The following is a 23,272-nucleotide window of genomic DNA, read 5'->3' as shown; positions in this document are numbered from 1 at the left end:
GTATTACTTATTACTCTGCTTATTTAAATCTGTCTATCTGTAGATCTTATCTGTAGATCTACCCATCTAATTTCTCTCTACTAAATTATAAATGTCTACATTATTAATATAACTATTCTCCACCTTGGTTAAACAGATGGTATCAATCAGTAGTGGGTTTCACTTACTGTTGCTACCACGTCTGCACATGCACAGATACTTCTGCACATGTGCAGAGCGTCCATGACGTCCAGATGGGTGGGTGGAGCCATCCGCCATCGCTACCAGTTTGCCCGAACCGGGTAGAACCGGTATAAACCCACCACTTTTGTTTTATATTTGTGGGGGAACAAATGCTAGCTGCTTGTCATAATCAGCCTGGGTAACTACGGGTCATAAAGTTCATAGTAAGGCAGGTACCTTTATTGGGGGGGGGGAGTCAGGAATGACTAGCGCATATGGGCGAGGGGAACCTTTACCTAGGTTAAAAAGTCCCCAATAGAAAGTCATCCAAAAGTCCAGAATAGGAGTTATGTTCCTCTTTTATGTATGCCACATGTATGATGAATATAAAAAGAGCCAATATTTTGATGGCACTCTTGTGGCTATTGTGACTTTTTTTTTAGTCCCATCCAAATGTACCCCTGCTGCAAAGGTCAACAAAAGTTGGTTGTTTTGGACTCAATTTTCTTCATACTTTGCTTAAAGCAGGTCTAAAATGGCTTGTTAATATGGCTTAACAAGTAAGGCACAATATACGGTAATTCTATGCTGTTTCCCTTGTGCCACAGTAAATCACGATCAATCTCTATTATAGCTTACTATAGAATGAAGATATATTGTTGGCATGCATATTTAGTATTTAGAAATTATTTTTTGTGTAGACCTCTATAGTAGTCCTCTGTAGGACTACTATAGACCTCTGAATTGTACTTAAAACTGCAAATTAGTGAAGTTATTCAAAACCAGTATAATATCAGGTCTCTAAATATTTTATTTCCTAGTTTGCTTCCAAACTCTTTAAAGCCAACTTACATAGACGGTTAGTGATTTAAATCAGTGTTTCTCAACCTCAGCACTTTATGTGTAGACTTCAATTCCCAGAATTCCCTAGCAAGTATGTTGGCTGGAGGATTCTGGGAGTTGAAGTCCATAATTATCTTAAAAGCTAGCTGTTGAATTCTGGGAAGTGAAGTGCACACATTTTAAAAGGTGCTGAGGTTGAGAAACAAGTGATATATATGTAAGCAAGTCTCTAATATGGACAGGAATCGTGTTGCTTGCAACTATAAAAACAGTGTATGGATTTCTCATGAATGGGGGATATACAGGTGGGATATACAGGGCGGTATACAAATTCAATAAAATAAATAAAAATAAATAAAATACTCCCCACCCCAACTCTCAGAGCCTTGATAGTACAGTGGTTTAATGCACCCTGTTATTAACACAGCTGCCTGCAATTTCTGCTGGTTCGAATCTCTCCAAGGCTCAAGGTTGACTCAGCCTTCCATCCTTTCTAAGGTAGGTGAAATGAGGACCCGGTTTGTGGGGGCAATAAGCTGACTTTGTATAAAATATACAAAAGAATGAAGGCTATTGCTTAACGCATTGTAAGCCGCCCTGAGTCTCCGGAGAAGGGCGGCATATAAATCAAATTAAAAAAAAAACAAAACTCTGAAATATTGGCACCTTCTTAAACCAAGACCAGCATTTCCTTATTCCCAGCTGGTGGCTAAATCCAGAGATATCCTGTGAGAACTGAGGAGATAAACGTTGTTCTGTGTGGGAGAGCCTGAGAATTGAGGAGATTAAAAAACTTAAGATCTACATTGAGAAAAGCTTCTCCATGCCCAGATGTTTACTCAACCTCAGAACAGCTGGAATATTTCCAGCCTATCACTCAGTCCTTTTTTTTTTTTCCCCTCTCCCTCCCTTTCTTCTCTTATGCTGTATTTTTCCACCCGGCCGTCGCTTCTTCCTTCTCGTCCACCTTTCATCCCTTTGTCCCTCTCTCTCCCTCCCCATTCCTCCCAAATTGTCCTCTTCCTTCTACCTCCCTCAACTTCTCCCTACTTCGTCCTCAACTCCTTTTGTTGTTGGGGCTTTGCAAACCTCTCGGAACTTGCTTCGATTCGGCAGCGAAGGGCCAGATCACGTGCGTTAGTGACAGCCTGTCTCGGCGCGGCCCCGAACACCGCGAGGCTCACATTGGTGCGCAGCCGAAGCCGCCGTCCATCCCTCTCTCTCCCCCCCCCCACCCACCCCCCGCTTTCTCACACGCAGAGAGAGAGAGAGAGAGATACACACAGCATAGGATGGGATGGGAAAGTGGGGGGAGCCGGGGCGGGGCCAGGGACGGCCCCTGCCGATCAGCTGTTCGCTGGATTCTATAACAACAAAAGACTCAGCCGGGAGCCGAGACGGGCCGACGCAACAGGGAGCCTCGAAGGAACTGAGGGGACCGCCGCCCTGCCACCTACCTCAGTAGCCGCCGTCCAGCTTCGTTCTGCCCCGGCGTTCCCAGGACGGTGAGTGATGCCGCCGCGGCAGCCCTTTTTGCACCGGGGTGAGTGGGGTGGCCAAAGAGACTTTCCCCGATGTGCCTGGCGCGAAGGGCGCGCGATCCGCCCGGGCATGTTCCTCCTGGACGGATTGGTCGCGCCCGGAAGCTTATTTAAAGATCCGAACCGGGAGCGAGGCGATGGGGGATTCTCATCGCCGCCGCTGCCGCCTTTAGGTGGGGCGGGCTGGTCGACTTCCATCCTTCCGTGGACAAGGAAGGAGTCGGTCTCTCCACCGCCACCAGCACTCCCTCCCCGCCCCCCACCCCACGCCTTCTGCAAAGCTGTAAACAAGCGGACCGGTGGCGAGGCGAAGAAGTAGCGCCGCAATAAAAGTAGTTCCTCTTCTATTTCCCTCAAACCCCTCTCCGCTTTTCTCCTTTCAAAAGCCGCGTCCTGAGAGAAACCCACTTGGCGGCTTCGCCCCGGGCTCGATGAGCTTAGCTAGCGCGGCTCTCAGCGCAACCACTTGTGGCGTAGGTCTCTTGGAGCTCGCCGACTCAGCTCGCGTTTCCTCGGGAGGGAAGACGCCAGGCAGGGAGGCAGGCAGGCAGGCAGGCAGGTCGGTCGGTCTGTCTGTCGGTCAGTGCACACCCGGAGAGACGCGATTCAGACGGCTGTTCAAACGCAGTCCGCTATTCGACCGCCTTCCTCCCGATCCCCCCGGTGATTTCCGTGGGGCTCCCCGAGACCCTTTTAAGGATGACCATTTAGATTCGGGGGGGGGAGAGGGAAGTCCCTACCTGATCTCGCTAAAGTTTTTAAACTTTTGCTCTTAACTCTGCGTGGTCTCGAGTGGCATTTTAAATGGGGGCGGGGAGGGGGCTACAACTCTGAATTAGACGAGTTGAGATGCTTGATGTGAGGGGGGACTTGCCGTTGAGCAAACGCGCGCAGGTTCGCTTGGGAGAGCGATTCCAACGTGCTTTATTCTGCATTTAGTGTATGCCCAGCGTTAAATCCTGCTTTTCTCCCCCCAAAGAAAAATGGATCGGCGATTTGCTTATCCAGGTTCCACTTTCGGAGTTGGAATTTTTGCTTGTGGGCTGCAAAAAAATTGGTTGGCTGCGGCTATAAAACTTTGAAATAATAACCGAAGGGAGGAAATTTTTTTTTTAAAAAAAACGTGGTTTCAATCCAAACTGAATTAGGGGCGCCTGCGCCAAGGCTGGCAGGCTGGGAAAGGACTTCCTTTTCTCTCTCTCTCTCTCTCCCATTCAGCGAGGGCTCCGGGACGAATACCCAGAAAAGCCCCAGGCTTTAGAGATGCCTCTTTTAAGCAACCCGCCTGTTGCGATCCTCGGAGTAAGTTAGCAGCTGAAGTTCCTCCCGAAGCCGGGCAAAACGCGGCGGGATTCTGCCTCGCGCCGGCGGGCCTCGATCCTCTCATTTTATAGCTTAACGTTCTTCACTTTCTCTGCCTAGTTTGCAACCTGCCGCGGGAGTTGCTTTCGCGTTTCGCCGCCTCCTGGCGAGATGGAAGAGGAGGAGCGGGAAGTGCTTGGTCCCGCCCAAGGGGGGCTGGAGAAGCGTCGGCTTGCCCTCTTCCTTTGCATATCCTGTTTTGTTTAAACAGAAGCGAGAAGTGGCCTTTTCGTTCTTCCTTAACTACTTCGGGGCACTTTCTTGGCGCTCAGGTGTGACTAACCCTCCCCGGAGCAGTCAGGCGGCGCCGCTGCCAGGGAGGAGTTAGCTGGCAAACCAAACAAATTGAACAAAACAAATCGGATGCCCTGAGTCCCTTCCCTTTCTTTTCCCCTCCGTTTGTTCTCCTTCTCTCTCTCTCTTTTTCTTTCTCTCTCTCTCTCTCTCACACACACACACACAAGTCCTCGACTTACGGCAGTTCATTTAGTGACGTTCAAAGTTACAACCACACTGAAAAAAGTGATTTATGACCGTTTTTTCACATTATAGGGACCATTCAGGTACACCCCCCCCCTATAGTTACGTGATCAAAATTAGGATGCTTGGCAACTGACTCATATTTATGACGGTTGCAATGTCCCAGAATCACATGATCCCCTTTAGCGACCTTCTGACAAGCAAAGTCAATGGAGAAGTCACTTTCACTGTACAACTGTGTGATTAATTTAGCAGCTGCAGTAATTCACTTAGCGACTGGCACGAAAGGCCGTAAAATGGGGCAATATTCAACAAATATTTTGCTTAGCAAGAAGAATGCTGGGCGCAACTGTGGTCATAAGTTGAGGATTACCTTTGTGTGCCTGTGTGCCTGTGTGTGTATCTGAGCAGGGCAGTAGTGGGTTTCACTTCACTACCATTTTGGAACTGCGAGTACGTGTGTTTCTGCACATGCGCAGAGTGTCCGTGATAACGTCCGGGTGAGTGGGTGGAGCCTTCCCCCCCCCCGCCGCTGCTACCAGTTTGCCCAAACTGGGGTGAACCGGTAGAAACCCACCACTGGAGCAGGGGCAGTTCCGGTGGGGGGGGGGAGTCATATACTGTAAGAAATAAATTCCTAAAATGCATGCATAGACGGGTTGTCATTCCCATGTATTCGGTATTACAAATCCCATTTTGTGGAGTCCTTGGTGCTCTCTGAACTTGGTTGTTTTCTTGAGGACATTTCATTACCCATCTAACATCATCAGTGCTCTGAGGAAGTTAGCTAATTGAGTAATGCAGCATCTGCAAGAAAACAACCCAGCTCAGAAAACACCAAGGACTCCACAGTTCAACACTTACAACTGTTCCCTTATTGAAACACCACTTTCCCTGGCTGCAAGCTGAATTTGAAAACTATTCAGAGCCTTTTTAAATTTATGAGCACCTAAAGGCAACTTGCTAACTATTGCGAGAGACAAAATGCTGAACTAGGCTGGGTTGAGGTCTGATCCAGAGGGTTGTTTCTGAGAGACTTATGGGTAGATAGACATTGGAAACTTCTCCAGTTTTTTATAGATGAGTATATTTCCTGCTCTCTTTATTTTGTTTCTGTCTGGAATAAGGGTGGGTGGGGGAAATCCCTATTTGTTGGAATGACCTTTGAAATTGTGTTTTAACCAATAACATTTGCTGTCTTGAATGAAAAGCATAAGATTATTTCAAAAGACTAAGCATACTTTAGATGGGCCTCCTCCAATGGAAGAAGTTCCATTGTTTCTTTAGAAAAGAGTCTTAGTGCAGCACTTCCTGGAGTTGGGAGAGACAAACAAACAAACAAACACACACACACACACACACACACACACACACACACGGAGGGAGGGAGGGAGGGAGGGAGGGAGGGAGGGAGGGAGAGAAAGAGAGAAAGTTTAGTGTGTCCTGGATTGTCCTAAAACAAATGTATTCCTATGAAACAGTACAACAGATCATTTTGATTCTTTGGAGAGAAGAGAATCATTTTTCCACCCACCTCCACCCCTTTATGTTTCAAAAGTATTTTTGTACAGACGCCTCCAATATTGGGCAACTGTTCTGTTTGTTTATTTTCACTGTGGGCATGGCTAAATCCAATTTATGTAATCTGATGCAATCTCAGACTTCGAACATGAACTTCTCAGATTTTAATCAGTGGTGATGCTTGGATGGAGGAAAAAAAAACTCCTTTAGAGCATTACATTTGTATTCAGGACAAGAGAAGGTTGGATTGGATTGGTTTTAGCTATATAAGGAGATTTATATTTTTTTCCTATGTAAATAACTATTTTAAATAATCTTGAACTGTAAACCATGTCTATGTGGTATGCTTGATTTGCTCTTTGGATAAATTCTAAATCCAATAATCTAAATCTACTGCAACTCTGCCTTACCCTGCTGCAGATATGCAAGGCAAGAAAACTGAAGGAACAGGGTCAATGGTTTCTGGATGAGAACACTAGAATTTACCGTAAATCTTTTTCAATGCTGAGCCCCCTGCTGGAAGCAGCTATATGGTCAAAGAGCAAAAGTGTGTTCTGAAAAACAAAGGGAGCTTTAAATATCCCTGCAGTATATTTAAAGAAATGATCAAAGAGAAAAAAACATGAAGTTTGAGGATTTGGAATAGATTCCAAAACACACACAAAATTGTTTTGTAAGGTCAGAAGAAATGGAGATCAGGAATATCTTTACACATTGTATTAAACCATAATTACCTTAATGTTGGCTTGTTTAATAAATCCTAGTTGGCTGTCCACACAGCCTTTAAAGCTATCAATGGAAGATTGTTGATTATTTTCTCTTTTTATTTTTGGGTTTGTTTTTTTTTAGAGAGCATGCTTGAAGGGAAAATAAAGTAATAAACCACATTGCTAAAAGTTAATGATTTTTGGTGCTGAAGTTTAATGATAGAGTCACAGCATTCATTAAAAACTATAAAATTGAATGCAATCCATGGAATATCCTCTGAGTCTGGACTAAGCCAATACCAAACAGTTCTCATTATGCTTAGCATAGTTATTACCAACCTGGGTGTTTTAAAATCTAGATGAATGGACTTCCAAGATCCAGATTCCTCAGCCAGGGTAGCTACTGCTGAGAATTCTGGGAAATGACCATATTTGGAGGCAGCCAGACGGGGGGAATACAATATGCAAGGCGGCCAACATGGGAAAGGAAATATCTGACAACATTAATACATTGCTGATGGCAAAAGGAGAAGTCTCCTTTTCTACAGTGCCCTGTGGAAATCTCATAGCACCACAGGTGGCAGACTTCTCTGGTTTTTAATTTTATGAAAACTCTAAAAAGCACCAAACTGATCCAGGGAACTTTCTTGAGTCCGAGGCAGCTTCCAAACTGGTATCCTGGTTTTAACTCTCAGAATTCTTCAGCAGGCTTGCCTGGTTATACCATGCCATGGTAAACACAACATATACAACACTATCATGAACAATGGTGTATTTAAAACTAGGGTGAGATTTGCCATTTTCAGGTAGGTCAAGGATGTGTGTGTGTGTGTGTGTGTGTGTGTGTATTGGTTGTACAAACACACATTGTAACCTTGAGGTAAGCATGTATCAGTCAGGTATGCTCAAGTAGGTTTAATTGAATGCAGATGCATGATGTGTTTTGTGCTTGCATAGAGCATTAAAATTATGCTTTTTATATTGTCTCCTCTGCAGGTTTTTGTAGCAACTGTTTACAAATCATGCCTCTCTGCATCCAGTGCCTCAGCTGATAAAGTTTTTATGCACTTTAATCTTCTACCTGCACCCTTAAACTTTGGTACGCTGTGGAGCGGTACCTCATCTTGTGGGCGCAAACAAGTGATAGCCAGAGTCTTGTTTCGTCTTAGTAATGTTCCAGAGGCTGAATAATATGTTTGTGGGAGAACTCAGTAATTTGCCCAGTGAAGAACCAGAGTTCAGTGAGAAAGAAGAAGAAGAAGAGTGGATTCTGGTAGACTTTATCGGTAAGATTTCTTTTAAACAGAATTATCTAAATGGGAGATTTTAAACCAAAAAGTTCTTTATATGCAGGCAATATATTGGGCAAAACATGGTGTGAGGAAGAAAATAATATAACTGCAAGCTGTTTAGCCCACCTTTTCAGATTATTAACATAATTTCATTGTGCTTCAACAATTGATTATAACAGAGACTGGCCATTCCTCATTCTTTCTTGTCCCTGTTCCAGTTTGCTCAGTTATTGTTGAACAAAAGGATAAATTCTCAAGGGCTACTTTCTCCAACTTGGTAGCAGATTGATAGGCAGCAAGGCCAAAGCAATCCTAGAGGTCATGTTGGCTGAAGTTGATAAGGATAAAGGGACAGCTTGGAGTTGGGTATTGCATGCTTTTGGTTCAAATGTTTACATTGGTGTGAAAATCCTTCTTATCCATAGTAGGAGATACTATGTGCCTTCCTCAGCTACAGGAAATGGAATTTTCAGTCCTATAAATATTGAAACTAAGTATGATTCCTGCTTTTCTGTATCTACATACATACATATAAAATGTAAGATATAGGTATTAATTAATTGCCATTTTAGTCTTTGGGTATTATTTTTTAATTTGATGGAATGTACGGTGTTTCCCCGAAAATAAGACTCTGTCTTATATTTTTTTGAACCCTGAAATAGGTGCTTGGCCTTATTACCATGCATTCAAAAGCCCGATTGGGCTTGTTATCAGGGGATGTATTATTTTGGGGGAAACAGAGTATTATATATAGTACTTAACATGAACTGCTTGATTATTTTTGATGTTCAAAAGCTATATATAAATTCTGTAAACAATTTATATGTCGTTCCTATAAATTAATCTTCCATAACTAGGCCCTCTATATGAGTTGAGATTTATTTATTTATTTATTTATTTATTTGTCATATTTCTATGCTGCCCACTCTCCAAGGACTCTGAGCGGCTTACACCAAAGACAATATACTAAATAGCATATTGCCCCCTAACAATCTGGGTCCTCATTTTACCCATCTCGGAAGGATGGAAGGCTGAGTCAACCTTGAACCGGTGAGATTTGATCCGCTGATCTGCTGAACTAGCAATCAGCTGAAGTAGCTGCAGTACTGCACTATAACCACTGCACCACCTTGGCTCTTTGTTGTCAATAATAGTTGTCAACCAATAGTTGTCAACCAAGTTGTCAACAAAATATATGTTGTCAATTTATCTAGGGGTCCCTGGCTACTAGAAAGCTAACTCTAGAACAGGGGTGTCAAACTCAATTTCATTGAGGGCCACATCAGGGTTGTGTTTGACCTTGGGGGGCCTGGGGGGGGCAGCTCGACATCACTCATGTGGGGGCACCTGTGGTGGTCTGAGTGCAATGCCAGTGAAAACTGGTTCCCAATCTCCATTTTCGGCTGCAACGGCTTCCTGCAACCCTCTGCCAGCAGAAACGGAGCTTGGGAGGGTTGTCTGCAGCCCTTGCAAGCTCCATTTTTGGCTATGACAGCCTCATGCAACCCTCTGCTAGCAAAAATGGAGCTGTTTTCACTGGCAGAAGCACTGCTGGCCGGTTCTTTGCTGTTTCCAGGGTGGCCCTGTGGGCCAGATCTAAGCATCTCACGGGCCTTAAATTTGACACCCCTGCTCTAGAATATCCAATCTCCAGCTACTTTGATCAGCTCTTTTATTTCTCTGTTGTAATTCCTGATAGATTCCTGTTCAAACTTCTCTACGGTTGATGAAGACGAGGAGGAGGAAGAGGATGACATCTGCAAACCATCTCCTGATGACCACTCGCCCATCTTTTCTTGTCTGCCTGATTCCTTGGACTGCTTGGCAGATGCCAGTGAATCCTGCTTCATCCAGTTAGACTCGTGCCCCATGGAAGAAAGCTGGTTCATCACTCCCCCTCCATGTTTTACAGCAGGTGGTTTAACCACTCTCAAAGTAGAAACCAGCCCACTGGAAAATCTGCTCATTGAACATCCCAGCATGTCTGTATATGCAATCCATAATACCTGTCACAACCTCAACAAGAACAATCGTGATGAAAAAGAAGAACAGGAGGAGGAACAGGAGGAGGAGGAAGTGGAGTCCCACGATGAAAGCAATCATAGGTATGTTCTCTACTCTTTGATTCAGGCAAAATGTAGAGGTGCTAGTAACCAAGTGAAAAAATTGGGAAAATTATATTAAGACAGCATTGAAAATTATTATGAATGGTGTGAATGACGCTATGGGCAGAATGCTTTTCTCCTTGCTCCCTTCACTCTGCCCCTTCATCACTGTCCTTCATTTGTCCTCTTCTTTGAGCTTCTTTGTATGGTATCAATGCCTTTGTCATTGCTTGCTTGTAAACAGATAACAGGAGCGAGCGAGAAGAGCATTGAGACAAATAGACGAGAAAATACCAGGAACTGGAGGCAAGTCCCCTATTAAGGTTTAAGGTGTGGCCCTTGGCAATATCTTTTTGTCATCAAAACTGCTTGCGTTGCAAAATGGTTTTACATGCATTAAGTGAAATTCATATTTCTCAGTAGAGTGGACTTCAGACAGCTACACAAGTTAACATTTGGAGGAGGAAGAAGAAGGAAAGTGAAGGGGCATTGGTTGGATAAAAGATACAGACACATGTGAATCAAGAACTCCTCAATATCCTCTGTACAGAGAGGAAGGCATTGGCTGTTACTTGAAGCCCTGTTAATCACCTCAATCTTCCACTCCCTTTCTCCAGCCTGTTCCTATAGAAAATTGCCAGTTGACCATGTGGCCAAAGGCTTTCCCCAACTTCCTTTAGGGAAAGAAGTACAGTATCTTTGTATCCCTTTGGGGAAAGTGCTGTTCACTGCATTTCAGTGATACTAGTTGGTTGGACTTCCATAGACTTTGGCCCTTGGTTAAATTAAAGAGGACTTACGGTATTAACTGCACATGCTTGTGCTGTGAGCCATCAAGTAACTACAGATAGTTCTTGAATTACAACCGCTCACTTAGCAACCATTCTAAGTTATGATGGACCTTCCTGGAGCTACTTACAACTGGGATCAAAGTTTTGATGGCCAATCCCCCCTTCCCCTGGGTCCGGTCACATTACTGCATTTTGGGCGCTCAGCAACCAGCTTACATTTATGGCTGTTTGCAATGTTCTGCAGTCATGCGACTATGTTTTATGATGTTTTTGTCAAATATTGCACTTACTGAGCCGCGGTGGCGCAGTGGTTAGAGTGCAGTACTGCAGGCTACTTCTGCTGATCACCAGCTGCCAGCAGTTTGGCAGATCGAATCTCACCAGGCTCAAGGTTGACTCAGCCTTCCATCCTTACGAGATGGGTAAAATGAGGACCCAGATTGTTGGGAGCAATATGCTGACACTCTGTAAACCGCTTAGAGAGGGCTGTAAAGCACTATGAAGCGGTATATAAGTCTAAGTGCTACTTTTGGTTTTCAGCAAAACCAGGCCATAGCAAACCATTGGTTTGCTTAACTGTTGAAAAAAAGTCATAAAATCAGGCTGGTCTTGTGGGCGATCCAATTTATGGCTGTCACGACCATGATGGCTCAGTTATGGTCAGAACTCAAGAACTACCTGTGCATTGATTGGGCTCACATATTCGCAAATTGGAATGTGATTGACTAGTTTACTATTTGTGTCGTGTATTATTGTGGCTTCCTATGAAAACTCTCTGCCATGTGCCTGAGTCCTTGCTCTACAGCCAATGCTATCAGTTCCATCCTTGTGCTTGGCATTTTAGATCTGAAGCCCAAAGCAAAATGGGCCAACACGTCCAATGCTACATTGCTGCACTTGCTGCTCACTCAACTTTTCTTGAACAAAGTACCAAGAGTTTTCGTCCTTCCCAGAGGATAAAAGAGTTCAGCGAAAGACAATCCCTGAACAGAAACTGTCTCCGTCGCCAAAATCTCACCAGGGATCCCTACACAAGGCAACTCAAGAACAGTGGATTTTTTGTTCACCAGCCTTGCCAGCGTCAGTATAATTACTGATAGTGTTTTGCATTTTCTCCCCAGAAATAATATTTGTTAACTATTGTGAGACAATGAAGGTGAGAACTGTCTTAGGATGCTCGTGAGTTGTTTTTACACAATCACTTGAGTGTTACAATTCAGTTGAAAACCACTTTGATTTCAGTGTCACAAAATGCCTTTTCAATGTTTTGTTTGTAGCAGGTAAACATATACAGTATGTGTAGTAATGTTTGTGTGATTGTGCCTCTCTGCCTCCTTGTGTCAGACTTTACAAATTTTATTAGGTATGGATGTTTTTGTTTGTTTTTTATATTAGTATTTACAGCCAAGTTATAAGGCCTCTTTCAGCCATCTTGTAGTTACAGAATTTCTCAGGGTCACCCATACACTTGCAATGATCTATGTATACTAAAGATTGTCTTTTAAAATATTAACATAACCATCAAAATACAGGTGGCCTGAGTGGCATTATATTCCTAATAAGGAATTTATTTTCTATGTAGCAGTAGAAGGTGAAGAGGGAAAAATGTGTAACCTAATATCTTTCTACATAGCTTTCAAAATCTCTGGTTTAGTATGGTTTACCAGTTTCCTGTGCAACGGAGGTATTTTGTAAGGGACGCAGTGGCTTAGTGGCTAAGATGCTGAGCTTGTCAATTGAATGGTCGGCAGTTCAGCGGTTCGAATCCCTAATGCTGCGTAACGGGGTGAGCTCCTGTTACTTGTCCCAGCTTCTGCCAACCTAGCAGTTCGAAAGCACGTAAAAAATGCAAGTAGAAAAATAGGGACCACCTTTGGTGGGAAGGTAACAGCGTTCCGTGCACCTTTGGCATTTAGTCATGCCGGCCACATGACCATGGAGACGTCTTCGGACAGCGCTGGATCTTGGCTTTGAAATGGAGATGAGCACTGCCCCCCTAGAGTCGGGAACGACTAGCACATATGTGTGAGGGGAACCTTTACCTTTTAATAGATCTACAAATGAAGACCAGCGCGAACCAGGTTTTGAATATGTGTTCCAGTTATCCTATGCTTGTATAATTAGATGATGGGAATTGTGGTCCAATATACTGTACATAGTATCCAGTTTGGGAAAGACTACTTTGAAGAACAGGAGTAAACTTTTCATAAAAAGCAGTGATAAGCCATGTGGGGGAAAATCCAAAATCTATTACTTGATAATAGTTAAAGACCATTGAAATTTAACCCAATGTTTTCTAGAACTCTCAATCAGGCAAGAAGCAAAAAAAAAAAAAAAAGGAAAAGGGAGGAAGTAAGAAAGTTCTAAAATTAGGCCAGATGTCTCACGTTTCAGACTTGCAGTTTGAAGTCCGTCCCAAGATGGCTATATATTGAGTATAGATTCACTATTGAGTTTTATTGGTTTCAGGTTACACCTGATCTCCATAGACAAAGGAAATGGTATGAAAATACAAAGATTATCCCTGTGGCAAAGAGCAGATAAAATGAAACATTCCTTCTTATTGTCAACAAAGCTAGAGAGTAATTTTTCTTGGTGGGTTGGTCTAAAGTCAATTACACAAAACAATGTAATATTACTTAGTGACTATTTTACAACAGAACATTTAATTAAAGGTTCTGGAAACTTGTTGAGGTTAATAGCGCTGAAATGCATAACTCTCTGCCCTGGTTTGTTTGAATGATTGCCTGCTGTGGGTGTTGCATTTTTCAAAAGCTGTACCTCCAATTTTGAACTGATTTATAAGCATGATCTGCCACATTTCAGTCCAGTAGATTCAATCTACACCAGATTGATGAAAGTTATATTTGTTTTTTTAAGGAACTGTAATTCATAGCTGCCTTCTCTAAACACACTACTATAGTCTATAAAAGATATGGATAATTGCTGACATAGAAATCTGAAATTCCTCTGGCTGTTGTTTCCTAGGCAACCCAAATTTGTCACTGTAATTGTGTGTTCCTCACTTAAGCTTAACTAACTTTTCCTTGATATTCTAAAAAGATTCATGCTTTTATACAGACACTAATTGTTAAATATCCCAAAAGAAGAGTCCAAAGAATTTACAAGCAATTTAAAACCACAGATGGCAAAATTCAGTAGCTTTTTGTTTGTTTTCTGGCTGTCCCCACATTTTTTTTGGATATATATTTGAATTTGCCATTTGGCTTCCAGGATTCAGGAGATGTTCCTCTATTAAATTTCTGTGATTCGAATCTTGAATACTGTTGTTCAAGTTTCTAAAAACTGCTAAAGCATTCCTTGTTTTAGTAGTCACTCAGGACCTTTAATCTGTCAGATTCACAGCACCATCACTGTATTCCCCCTGCCCCCCTAAAACTCAGGAACCCCTTTCAAGTTTGGCTTGGATTTTAAATTGATTAAGTGAAATAACGTACTGTACCAGCAAATGACTCTTAGCCAACTTCATCTTTTTTCCCCACACAAACTATTGGATTCTCATTGTCTACTTTTAGGAATTTTAAAATAAAGGCCACATTTATTTCTGTATTCCTGATTTAGCGAGGATTTGAAGTTAGGACTTCTAATTGAGAGGTACAGTTGCTGTCTTTACTGGATAATTTGCTAGTGATGGGGAAAAAGAAATATGTGCTTGTCAGTTTTTAACATTGGAAATAATGCTATGGTGAAAGGAATTTTTACACACAACTTTAAGCCTGACTCTTTTCCTTGTATATTTATATAGCTTGTTTTATTACGTGCCTGGAACTATTAGAGTATTAGAATTTGTTGCTTTTCAAACAATGTGTGTTTTGTGGCTAGAATATGACTTTTTATATATCTGTATATTTTTTTCCACAAACAACAAATGTAATAACTTGTAAAAATGAAGGCCTTGTGTTATGTTGAATGGTATTTCAATAACTTTGCTGGAACTGTTTTTTATACATATTATAAACAAAACTGTGCCTTTTTCAATGACTTGTACACACCAAACTTGAATTTGAAGATACAAAAAAACCCCATTCTGTTTGGATAAATACTGTATATCAGCCTATGCATTCTCAATGGCAGCTTGTTTGTGGAGCCATTTTCCTTGTGCCTGTGGCAGAACTGTTGGTAAGCAAGGTTTGGCCATCCTGTTGATACCATATACAGGTTACAGTACTTAACATCTCAAAATGACCAGAGCTTAAATGGTTTCTATACCAAGTTCTTGTTCTGGAATGAAAAGGAAATATGCAATACAGTATGTTATGAAAATTGCAATATGTTATGAAATCCTGTTGTCTAATGTCAGTTGGCTTTGATATAGTACCATTTCCTTCATTGATTTGCCTACAGCAGGGAGCAATGGGACATCTTCAGAAGCAACAAGTTAGATTTCAGATTCATAGCTGTCTTTGGCCCTTGATCATGTTGGCTGGAGCTGAGGACTGTTGAAGTCTGAGTTGACCCATAAGGAGGCCATAACGTTGCTTATCTTTCTGCTCAATCATAATCTGCAGTTCTGATCTTCACCAATGACATGTTGCTTGATAAAAACCATTTGACTGCTGTGGGTGAGCAAGGAAGCATATTTTTCTCATACAATTCTGACGCTTAAAACTTTTTTGATTTTCCATTCATTTAAAACTTAACCATTTTTCTTCTCATTATTCATTTACCAACCATACTGTATTGCCTTTATACTGGTATTGGTGAAAGAGCGCAAAATGCTGTAAAATAGGCCCTTCTAAAAAAAGGACATCAGACCTGTCACTCTTCAGATGGATTAAAAGGGGTGGTGGTGGCTGGGTTAACAAGCCATTAAAAAGTTGTTCAAACTCAACCAGTTGCTCAAGTTTGATAGATTTCTAGCCTGTTTAGTTTTCAGTTTCACTGGATAGTTTATTTCTTCCCATACTTGTATCTCCACTTGAGCAATTAACCGTGGTCCAGAATAGGAATCTAACTAAAAATGAATGACAAATGAAAATTAATTGGGTTTAATTTGATTATTTTTCCATTCATTTTGAAAATGCATGGGACTCATTTCTCATTTTTACAATGATCTATTCCTATGAAGAAGAAATGTTTTTGCCAAGTGATTCCATATTTCAATGTGTATGCGCTAAAAGATAACATTCCTATATTTAGAAAACTAGAGTGGTTAGTAGAAATTTTCCACGCTGTCCCAATTTATTAGGCTCAGGACACATAGTACGGTATATAGACTTACCCAAAAGCAGCTACTTTATGATTATGTCTACACACAGTACTGTGCTGGCCAGGAGTAAGCAGTCTCTGGCCATATGTCTACCATGCCTCATTTGGGGTCTGTTTTATGCCTAGCTGCTGAATTTTGGTGGCTAGGTTTTTTGCTAAACAATACAATGGCATTGAAGCATTTATCTCACAGTGGCTGTACACTTGCTTAAACGCATCCAAACCACTTAATCCACCAACAAATGGTCCAGGAACTTTTGGCCATGTCCTATCATGTGATGTTACATTAACGGAACCTCCCCTGTATTTGCTGGCCTGTCAGGAAGATGTCTTGGATTGCTGCCTAAAGAAAAGTTGGATACCAGTGTGTTTGTCAATACTACAGTTTGGTTTGGCATATCCGATAAACTAAATCCATTGGGCAGTTTAACATGTACGAATCACTCAGTCTTACCTGGAGAAATTGGTATCTTTTGAGCTGTCTTTATAGGCTGTTTTTTTATTGATATATTAACGGTAATATATTGGCCTGACTGAATTTGGACACATTATCAATGTGAATTGTTGCTTTCTATTACACTCAAAGAATAGCTAGACCAGGAATTTTGTAATGAAAGCCTTGTTTCAGATCAGTTACTCTCCCATCTATTCCTTGTGTGTGTTATATTTTGGGCAACAGCATCATTTGGTCACAATGATGGTCACAATGCTGGTCTACATTGTGGCCTAAAGGAATCCAAACCATGGATTCCATGGTTCTAGGGCAATTTCTTCTGTGAATTCATCACATTACCACTCTTTCAGTTGTGATAGAGGCACAGATATTTTCACATTCGCACTGCGTTGTAGGCTAGCAATCTAACAGGTCAAATAAAAGGGTTTTAAGGGTCTCCAGGAAAAAAAAGGGAAATGAATCATAGTAATCCATCTATATACCTTAAGTATTTTGTTTCATAATGTGCTCTGGAGAAACAGTCAATAAAAAGGCCAATTGATAAAAGAGTTTCCAGAATCCAATGTTTGCTCTATATTAATCAGTTCTTTGTGTGTGTGTGTAAGAGAGAGAGAGAGATTTACTGGAATGCTGTGAGGATAATATCTGAGAGTGGAGCAGGCATAGGTTACTCATCACATTTTAGACATTTTGATCTCTAGATTTAGCCCAATTTGCAAAACACTAAAGCTTGCTACCTTTTTGTTGATTTCAATAGTTGCATCAGAATGGAAAAATCCTCCTTTAGTGGTTCTGCTGAGAAGTGTGAGGTACCAAATGATCTCCCAGGATAACTACCAACTGTGGTCTCTGATTAAATACCTTTTATGTCTAAGGAGAATCCCAATACAAATTGCAATAGATAAGGAAAATGTAATTGTAGAACAGTTCTTTGAAAGATTCATCTCTACAATTCTTTGTAGGGCTAGAAAAGTCTGAACCCCAAGACAGACAGCAATGATAGCAAATACCACTGAACTACAATAGGTGGACCAGTGGTCTGACTTCAGCTATTTGAGATTTTTTAGTCTTTTTGTTTCCCATCTCTTCTGAATCTGGTTTCAAATCCATCAAATTTATAAATATTTTATAAAAATTATTTTGTATCTACTTGAACACAGAGAAACTTTAGATACAGGCACGTTTACCCATTCGTGGGTCGAACAAGCTTGTAGAGAACTGCCAGCTAATCAAAATTTGCCCTAAATGGTTTAATCTTTTCTCTTGCTTCTAGGCTCACCATCAAGGCAAATTTCCAATGTCTTTAAAATTGCAGTGTATTGGCAATTCTGCACTTGGGCTGCTTTTTGTAAGCAAGCCATCATATTGCTATAATGGGGCCTTGGGAGATGAGATGCAGGACAGGTCACTTTCAAAAATAAGGCAGATATGTTGATGTTTCTGAAACGGCTGCCTAGAGAATGGCAATTCCTTGTTAACTTATACAGGGCTATTGCCAAAGGGATATTTTGAGATAATTTACAAGTGCAGACCCTTGGTTACACATTATTTGATCACCGAGGCTCATGTAGCATAGAACTACAGCTTTTTCTGGAATACTTTTCAGATAAGGCTTCTTGTTAAATATAAAATGCAATGCAACTGTTGAGAAAGACTCAGTTGATGGAATCAAGAGACAAGTACTAGAATGGCACTAACTTAACTGATTAAAGAACTTACTTAAAATGCTCCCAGATTTTTTTAAAATTAGGGACACGCCTGCTCCAAAGGTACCTGCATAGAAATCTGGTGTATGCTCTCACTAATAGCATTAATGCAACATATATCTACATAGATAAATTGACATTTTAGCTATGAAAAACAGAAACATATTACTGCCATCCTATTTTCCCCCCACCAAAATATTTGAAATTGAGTTTAAGATACATTTTCCTTTGACTCCTGATGATTTCAAAGACATGTTCTTGTAATTGCAAGATTGGAGAACCTTTTTTATACCACTTCTAGTGGAAGGAGATATCTGCCAGTTTCAAGCCCTGCCTTTGCCCTGAGAATGTATCTATTGGTCAGCTCCCTCAAAGACTTCTTCAGTCTCAGATCTTCACCACATCCATTTTACCACCTTTCCCTTTGGCACTTTATTTTTCTTTCCTCACATTTTCTTTAGCTCACAGAAGCTCAGTGGACCTTCCACCATTGCCACCAAGCAGATGTACATCATACAATCAGATGAATTCTTCAGCATCTGGGTCAAGTCAAGAGACTGGCCTTCAGTAGTATACCATTAGACCTCATTTCTCTGCTACAAGTGCTAGCCGATTCCGATGTTGAATTGTAGGTAACAAGTTGCATGACCCAGGCAGCCCCTGGAAGGCCCTTACTGCTAAATGGCCTGGGCACTGGAGGTATGAGTGCTAGCAACATAAGTCAACCAATGCTACACTGTTTTTTGCCAAGGAGACAACAGCCTCCGACTGTTTCAACTGGTTCTGCAATGCAATTTCCACTTTGAAGTTCTTTTGTCATCCTAGTGTTAATCAATTAGACTTTAAATGTGACAGTGCTTTTTGTCTAGCTGTTGCAGGCTTTGATCACTTTTACTTTTGGGATTTTGCTTCCATGTATGACTGGAAGGCATATTTATGCAATGGAGTAGATTGCAAGAAAAATATGCATGAAAGTCCTACTCTGATGTTTTTAAAAAGCATGTAAGTGTAATTGTTAGTTTGACAGATCAGTCATATGCTTATATTGTACTGGAACTGAAGATGTGCTGCCATAATGTTAGACAGCTGACTATCTAAAAAAAAATATTGAACAAGGGTGGGAGTAAACTGCCAGCAATTAGAAAGTACAAAAATAACAAGAAAATGAAAGACACAGATGATATCCATCTGCAAAATAGAACTGCACAGAAGAGAGAATTTACCATTTACCAAGAGTTAATTTGGCATCTCTCTCAAACAAATATCTTTGGATTGAAACTGAATATATATCTGATGAAAGGATTTATTGGACCACTGTTAAAATGATTTTACACCCTCTATATCAGCTAACATAAGCAATAAACATTTCATCTTTATGCTAATAAAGGACTATACAGGTGAAACTCAAATTAGAATACCGTGCAAAAGTTCATTTATTTCAGTAATGCAACTTAAAAGGTGAAACTACTATATGAGATAGACTCATTACATGCAAAGCGAGATAGTTCAAGCCTTGATTTGTCATACTTTTGATGATTATGGCTTACAGCTCATGAAAACCCCAAATTCACAATCTCAGAAAATTAGAATATTGTGAAAAGGTTCAATATTCTAGGCTCAAAGTGTCCCACTCTAATCAGCTAATTAAGTCATAATACCTGCAAAGGGTTCCTGAGCCTTTAAATGGTCTCTCAGTCTGGTTCAATAGGAGTCACAATCATGGGAAAGACTGCTGGCCTGACAGTTGTGCAGAAAACCATCATTGACACCCTCCACCTTTCCTGGAGGGAAAACCTCAAAAGATAATTGGAAAATAAATTAGATGTTCCCAAAGTGCTGTATCAAAGTACATTAATAGAAAGTTATGTGGAAGGGAAAAGTGTGGAAGAAAAAGGTGCACAAGCAGCAGGGATGACAGCAGTCTGGAGAGGATTGTCAGGAAAAGGCCATTCAAAAGTGTTGGGGACTTTCACAAGGAGTGGACTGAGGCTGGAGTCAGTGCATCAAGAGCCACCACACACAGATGGATCCTGGACATGGGCTTCGAATGTCGTATTCCTCTTGTCAAGCCATTCCTGAACAACAAACAACGTCAGAAGCATCTTACCTGGGCTAAAGAAAAAAAGAACTGGTCTGTTGCTCAGTGGTCCAAAGTCCTCTTTTCTGATGAGAGCAACTTTTGCATCTCATTTGGAAACCAAGGACCCAGAATCTGGAGGAAAAATGGAGAGGCACACACTGCAAGATGCTTGAAGTCCAGTGTGAAGTTTTCATAGTCTGTTGATTTGGGGAGCCATGTCATCTGCTGGTGTTGGTCCACTGTGCTTCATTAAGTCCAGGGTCAACGCAACCATCTACCAGGAGATTTTGAAGCACTTCATGCTTCCTTCTGCAGACGAGCTTTATGGGGATGCTGACTTCATTTTCCAGCAGGACTTTGCACCTGCCCACATTGCTAAAAGTACCAAAACCTGGTTCAATGACCATGGGATTACTCTGCTTGATTGGCCAGCAAACTCGCCTGACCTGAACCCCATAGAGAATCTATGGGGCATTGCCAAGAGAAAGATGAGAGACATGAGACCGAACAATGCAGAAGAGCTGAAGGCTGCTATTGAAGCATCCTGGTCTTCCATAACACCTCAGCAGTGCCACAGGTTGATAGCATCCATGCCACACCACATTGAGGCAGTAATTGATGCAAAAGGGGCCCAAACCAAGTACTGAGTACATATGCATGCTTATACTTTTCAGAGGTCCAATATTGTTCTACGTACAATCCTTGTTTTATTGATTTCCTGTAATATTCTAATTTTCTGAGATTGTGAATTTGGGGTTTTCATGAGCTGTAAGCCATAATCATCAAAATTATGACAAATCAAGGCTTGAACTATCTCGCTTTGCATGTAATGAGTCTATCTCATATATTAATTTCACCTTTTAAGTTGCATTACTGAAATAAATGAACTTTTGCACGATATTCTAATTTTTCGAGTTTCACCTGTACTTTCTATCAATTCAGTCATACCCAGATTACATCTTGATTGATACACACACACACAAAATTAAAATAGAATACAGGTAGTCCTCGATTTACAATAGTTCATTTAGTGACAGTTCAAAGTTACAAAGGCACTGAAAAATGTGACTTGTGATTCTCACACTTACGACCATTGCAGTATCCCCAGATATGTGATCAAAATTCAGACACTTGGCAACTGACTTAAATTAAGCAGTAGGCTCCCTTTGATGCGTTTATCTTTATTTTAGGCATATTTTTATTGAGATGATTAACATGATGGCTCATCCATTCTAGGTGTCATCCATTTCAGGTTTTATAATGGTTATTATATTCTAAAAAGCAGAGACATCACCCTGCCAACAAAAGTGTGTATAGTCAAGGCTATGGTTTTCCCAGTTGCAATGTATGGTTGTGAAAGTTGGACCATAAGGAAGGCTGAGCACCAAAGAATTGAGGCCTTTGAACAATGATGCTGGAGAAGACTCCTGCGAGTCCCTTGGCCTGCAAGGTGATCAAACTGGTCAGTCCTAGAGGAGATCAACCCTGACTGCTCTTTAGAAGGCCAGGTCCTGAAGGTGAAACTCAAATACTTTGGCCACCTAATGAGAAGGAAGGACTCACTGGAGAAGAGCCAAATGCCAGGAAAGATTGAGGGCAAAAGAAGAAGGGGATGGCAGAGAATGAGGTGGCTGGATGGAGTCACTGAAGCAGTCGGCGTGAGCTTAAATGGACTCCAGAGGATGGTAGAGGACAGAAAGGCCTGGAGGAACATTGTTCATGGGGTAGCGATTGGTGGGACACGACTTCACAACTAACAACAACAATGGTTATTAACCTCTAGAATACCCCTTCCTGTGTTAATATACTATTCACACAAGCAAACGTCTCCCCAAAGAGTAGTTCATGTGGGTCAGCCATGTGTTAAGGTCTAAATAGGTTCTGATTATACACTTTCTTACAGTTCAACATCAAAGTCAATATGTTCCTCTTCAGATGGAATAAACGAAACAGCTCTGAGGCAATGGAGATTCTGTCTCCCTTCAATTTCTCATACTGTTCTGGAGCAGTGTGGTAGTCAGAGTGGACCTTAGAAACAGAGCCAAGGCTCACCATCACTTGGGCTGAAGGAGCAATGAGCATCTGCCAGGAGAACAGAATGGACTAGCAGCACTCCAAAGGGTGTTTGCAAAGAAAAATTAAGACACTTGGCTTTTCAAGTCATTAAGAGATAAATTCCAAAGTTGAACTCTTCTGGAGGAATTCTTTATCGGAAGAAAATTGCAAGGAAATTGCAAATTTCCTTTTGCAAGAAGTGCAAAAGAGCCTTGGTAGTACAGTGGTTTAAAGCACCCTGTTATTAACAGCTGCCTGCAATTACTGCAGGTTCGAATTTTACCAGGCTCAAGGTTGACTCAGCCTTCCATCCTTTCTAAGGTAGGTTAAATGAGGACCCAGTTGTGGGAGCAATAAGCTGACTTTGTATAAATATACAAAAGTATGAAGGCTATTGTTTAACGCATTGTAAGCCACCCTGAGTCTCCGGAGAAGGGCGGCATATAAATCTGACAAAGGAAAGGAAAGGAAAAAGGAAAAGGAAATCAATGCCACTCTAATTCTTCCTTAAAGCCAAATGCTGCTCTGTGCTTCTGTATAGCCAACCCGGCAGGTTTAATGGAGCTTATTCCCAACAAAAAGTACAAAATTTTGCAATGACCCAACAGTGCCTTTTCAGGAGGCAACTGGACTTGTTTTTTCTCTTGAAGATGTTTTGCTTCTCATCCAAGAAGCTTCTTCAACTCTGACAGGATAGCGGGGAATGGAAGGATTTATATTCCTTGTATCATTTGCATCCTTTTAGAAGCACTTGGAGGTTTATCTGTGTCCTCAGGATCACCCGAGTAGTGCTCCTGGTACCTGTAGTCTACAGTTTTTCCTCTGGAAATCCATTCCTACTCTCCCACACCATTCAAAGGGCGTCCATCCCAAATTGTATAGCTAAAAGTCTGTAGAGATTCTCAGTCATCCAGATCAAGTTGTCCCAAAGATGCTTTTTCAGG

The 23,272-nt window shown here is 41.4% G+C and overlaps 1 protein-coding gene across 1 annotated transcript; it reads left to right on the top strand.

Annotated features, from left to right (window-relative positions):
- Positions 1–1,880: 1,880 nt before the first annotated feature.
- On the top strand, positions 1,881–17,035 carry TP53INP1 (tumor protein p53 inducible nuclear protein 1). The gene is made up of 4 exons (XM_034422468.3): positions 1,881–2,510; positions 7,613–7,902; positions 9,608–10,013; positions 11,649–17,035. The coding sequence occupies exons 2-4, from the start codon at positions 7,788–7,790 to the stop codon at positions 11,899–11,901; spliced, it is 774 nt and encodes a 257-aa protein (XP_034278359.1). The 5' UTR covers positions 1,881–2,510; positions 7,613–7,787; the 3' UTR covers positions 11,902–17,035.
- The last annotated feature ends 6,237 nt before the right edge of the window (positions 17,036–23,272 follow it).

The sequence above is a fragment of the Pantherophis guttatus genome, chromosome 3, assembly GCF_059756535.1.
Source record: "Pantherophis guttatus breed Tessera chromosome 3, ASM5975653v1, whole genome shotgun sequence".
Lineage (NCBI taxonomy): Eukaryota > Metazoa > Chordata > Lepidosauria > Squamata > Colubridae > Pantherophis > Pantherophis guttatus.
Note: the sequence above shows the minus strand (reverse complement) of the source record. Positions and strands in the feature narration are given on the sequence as shown.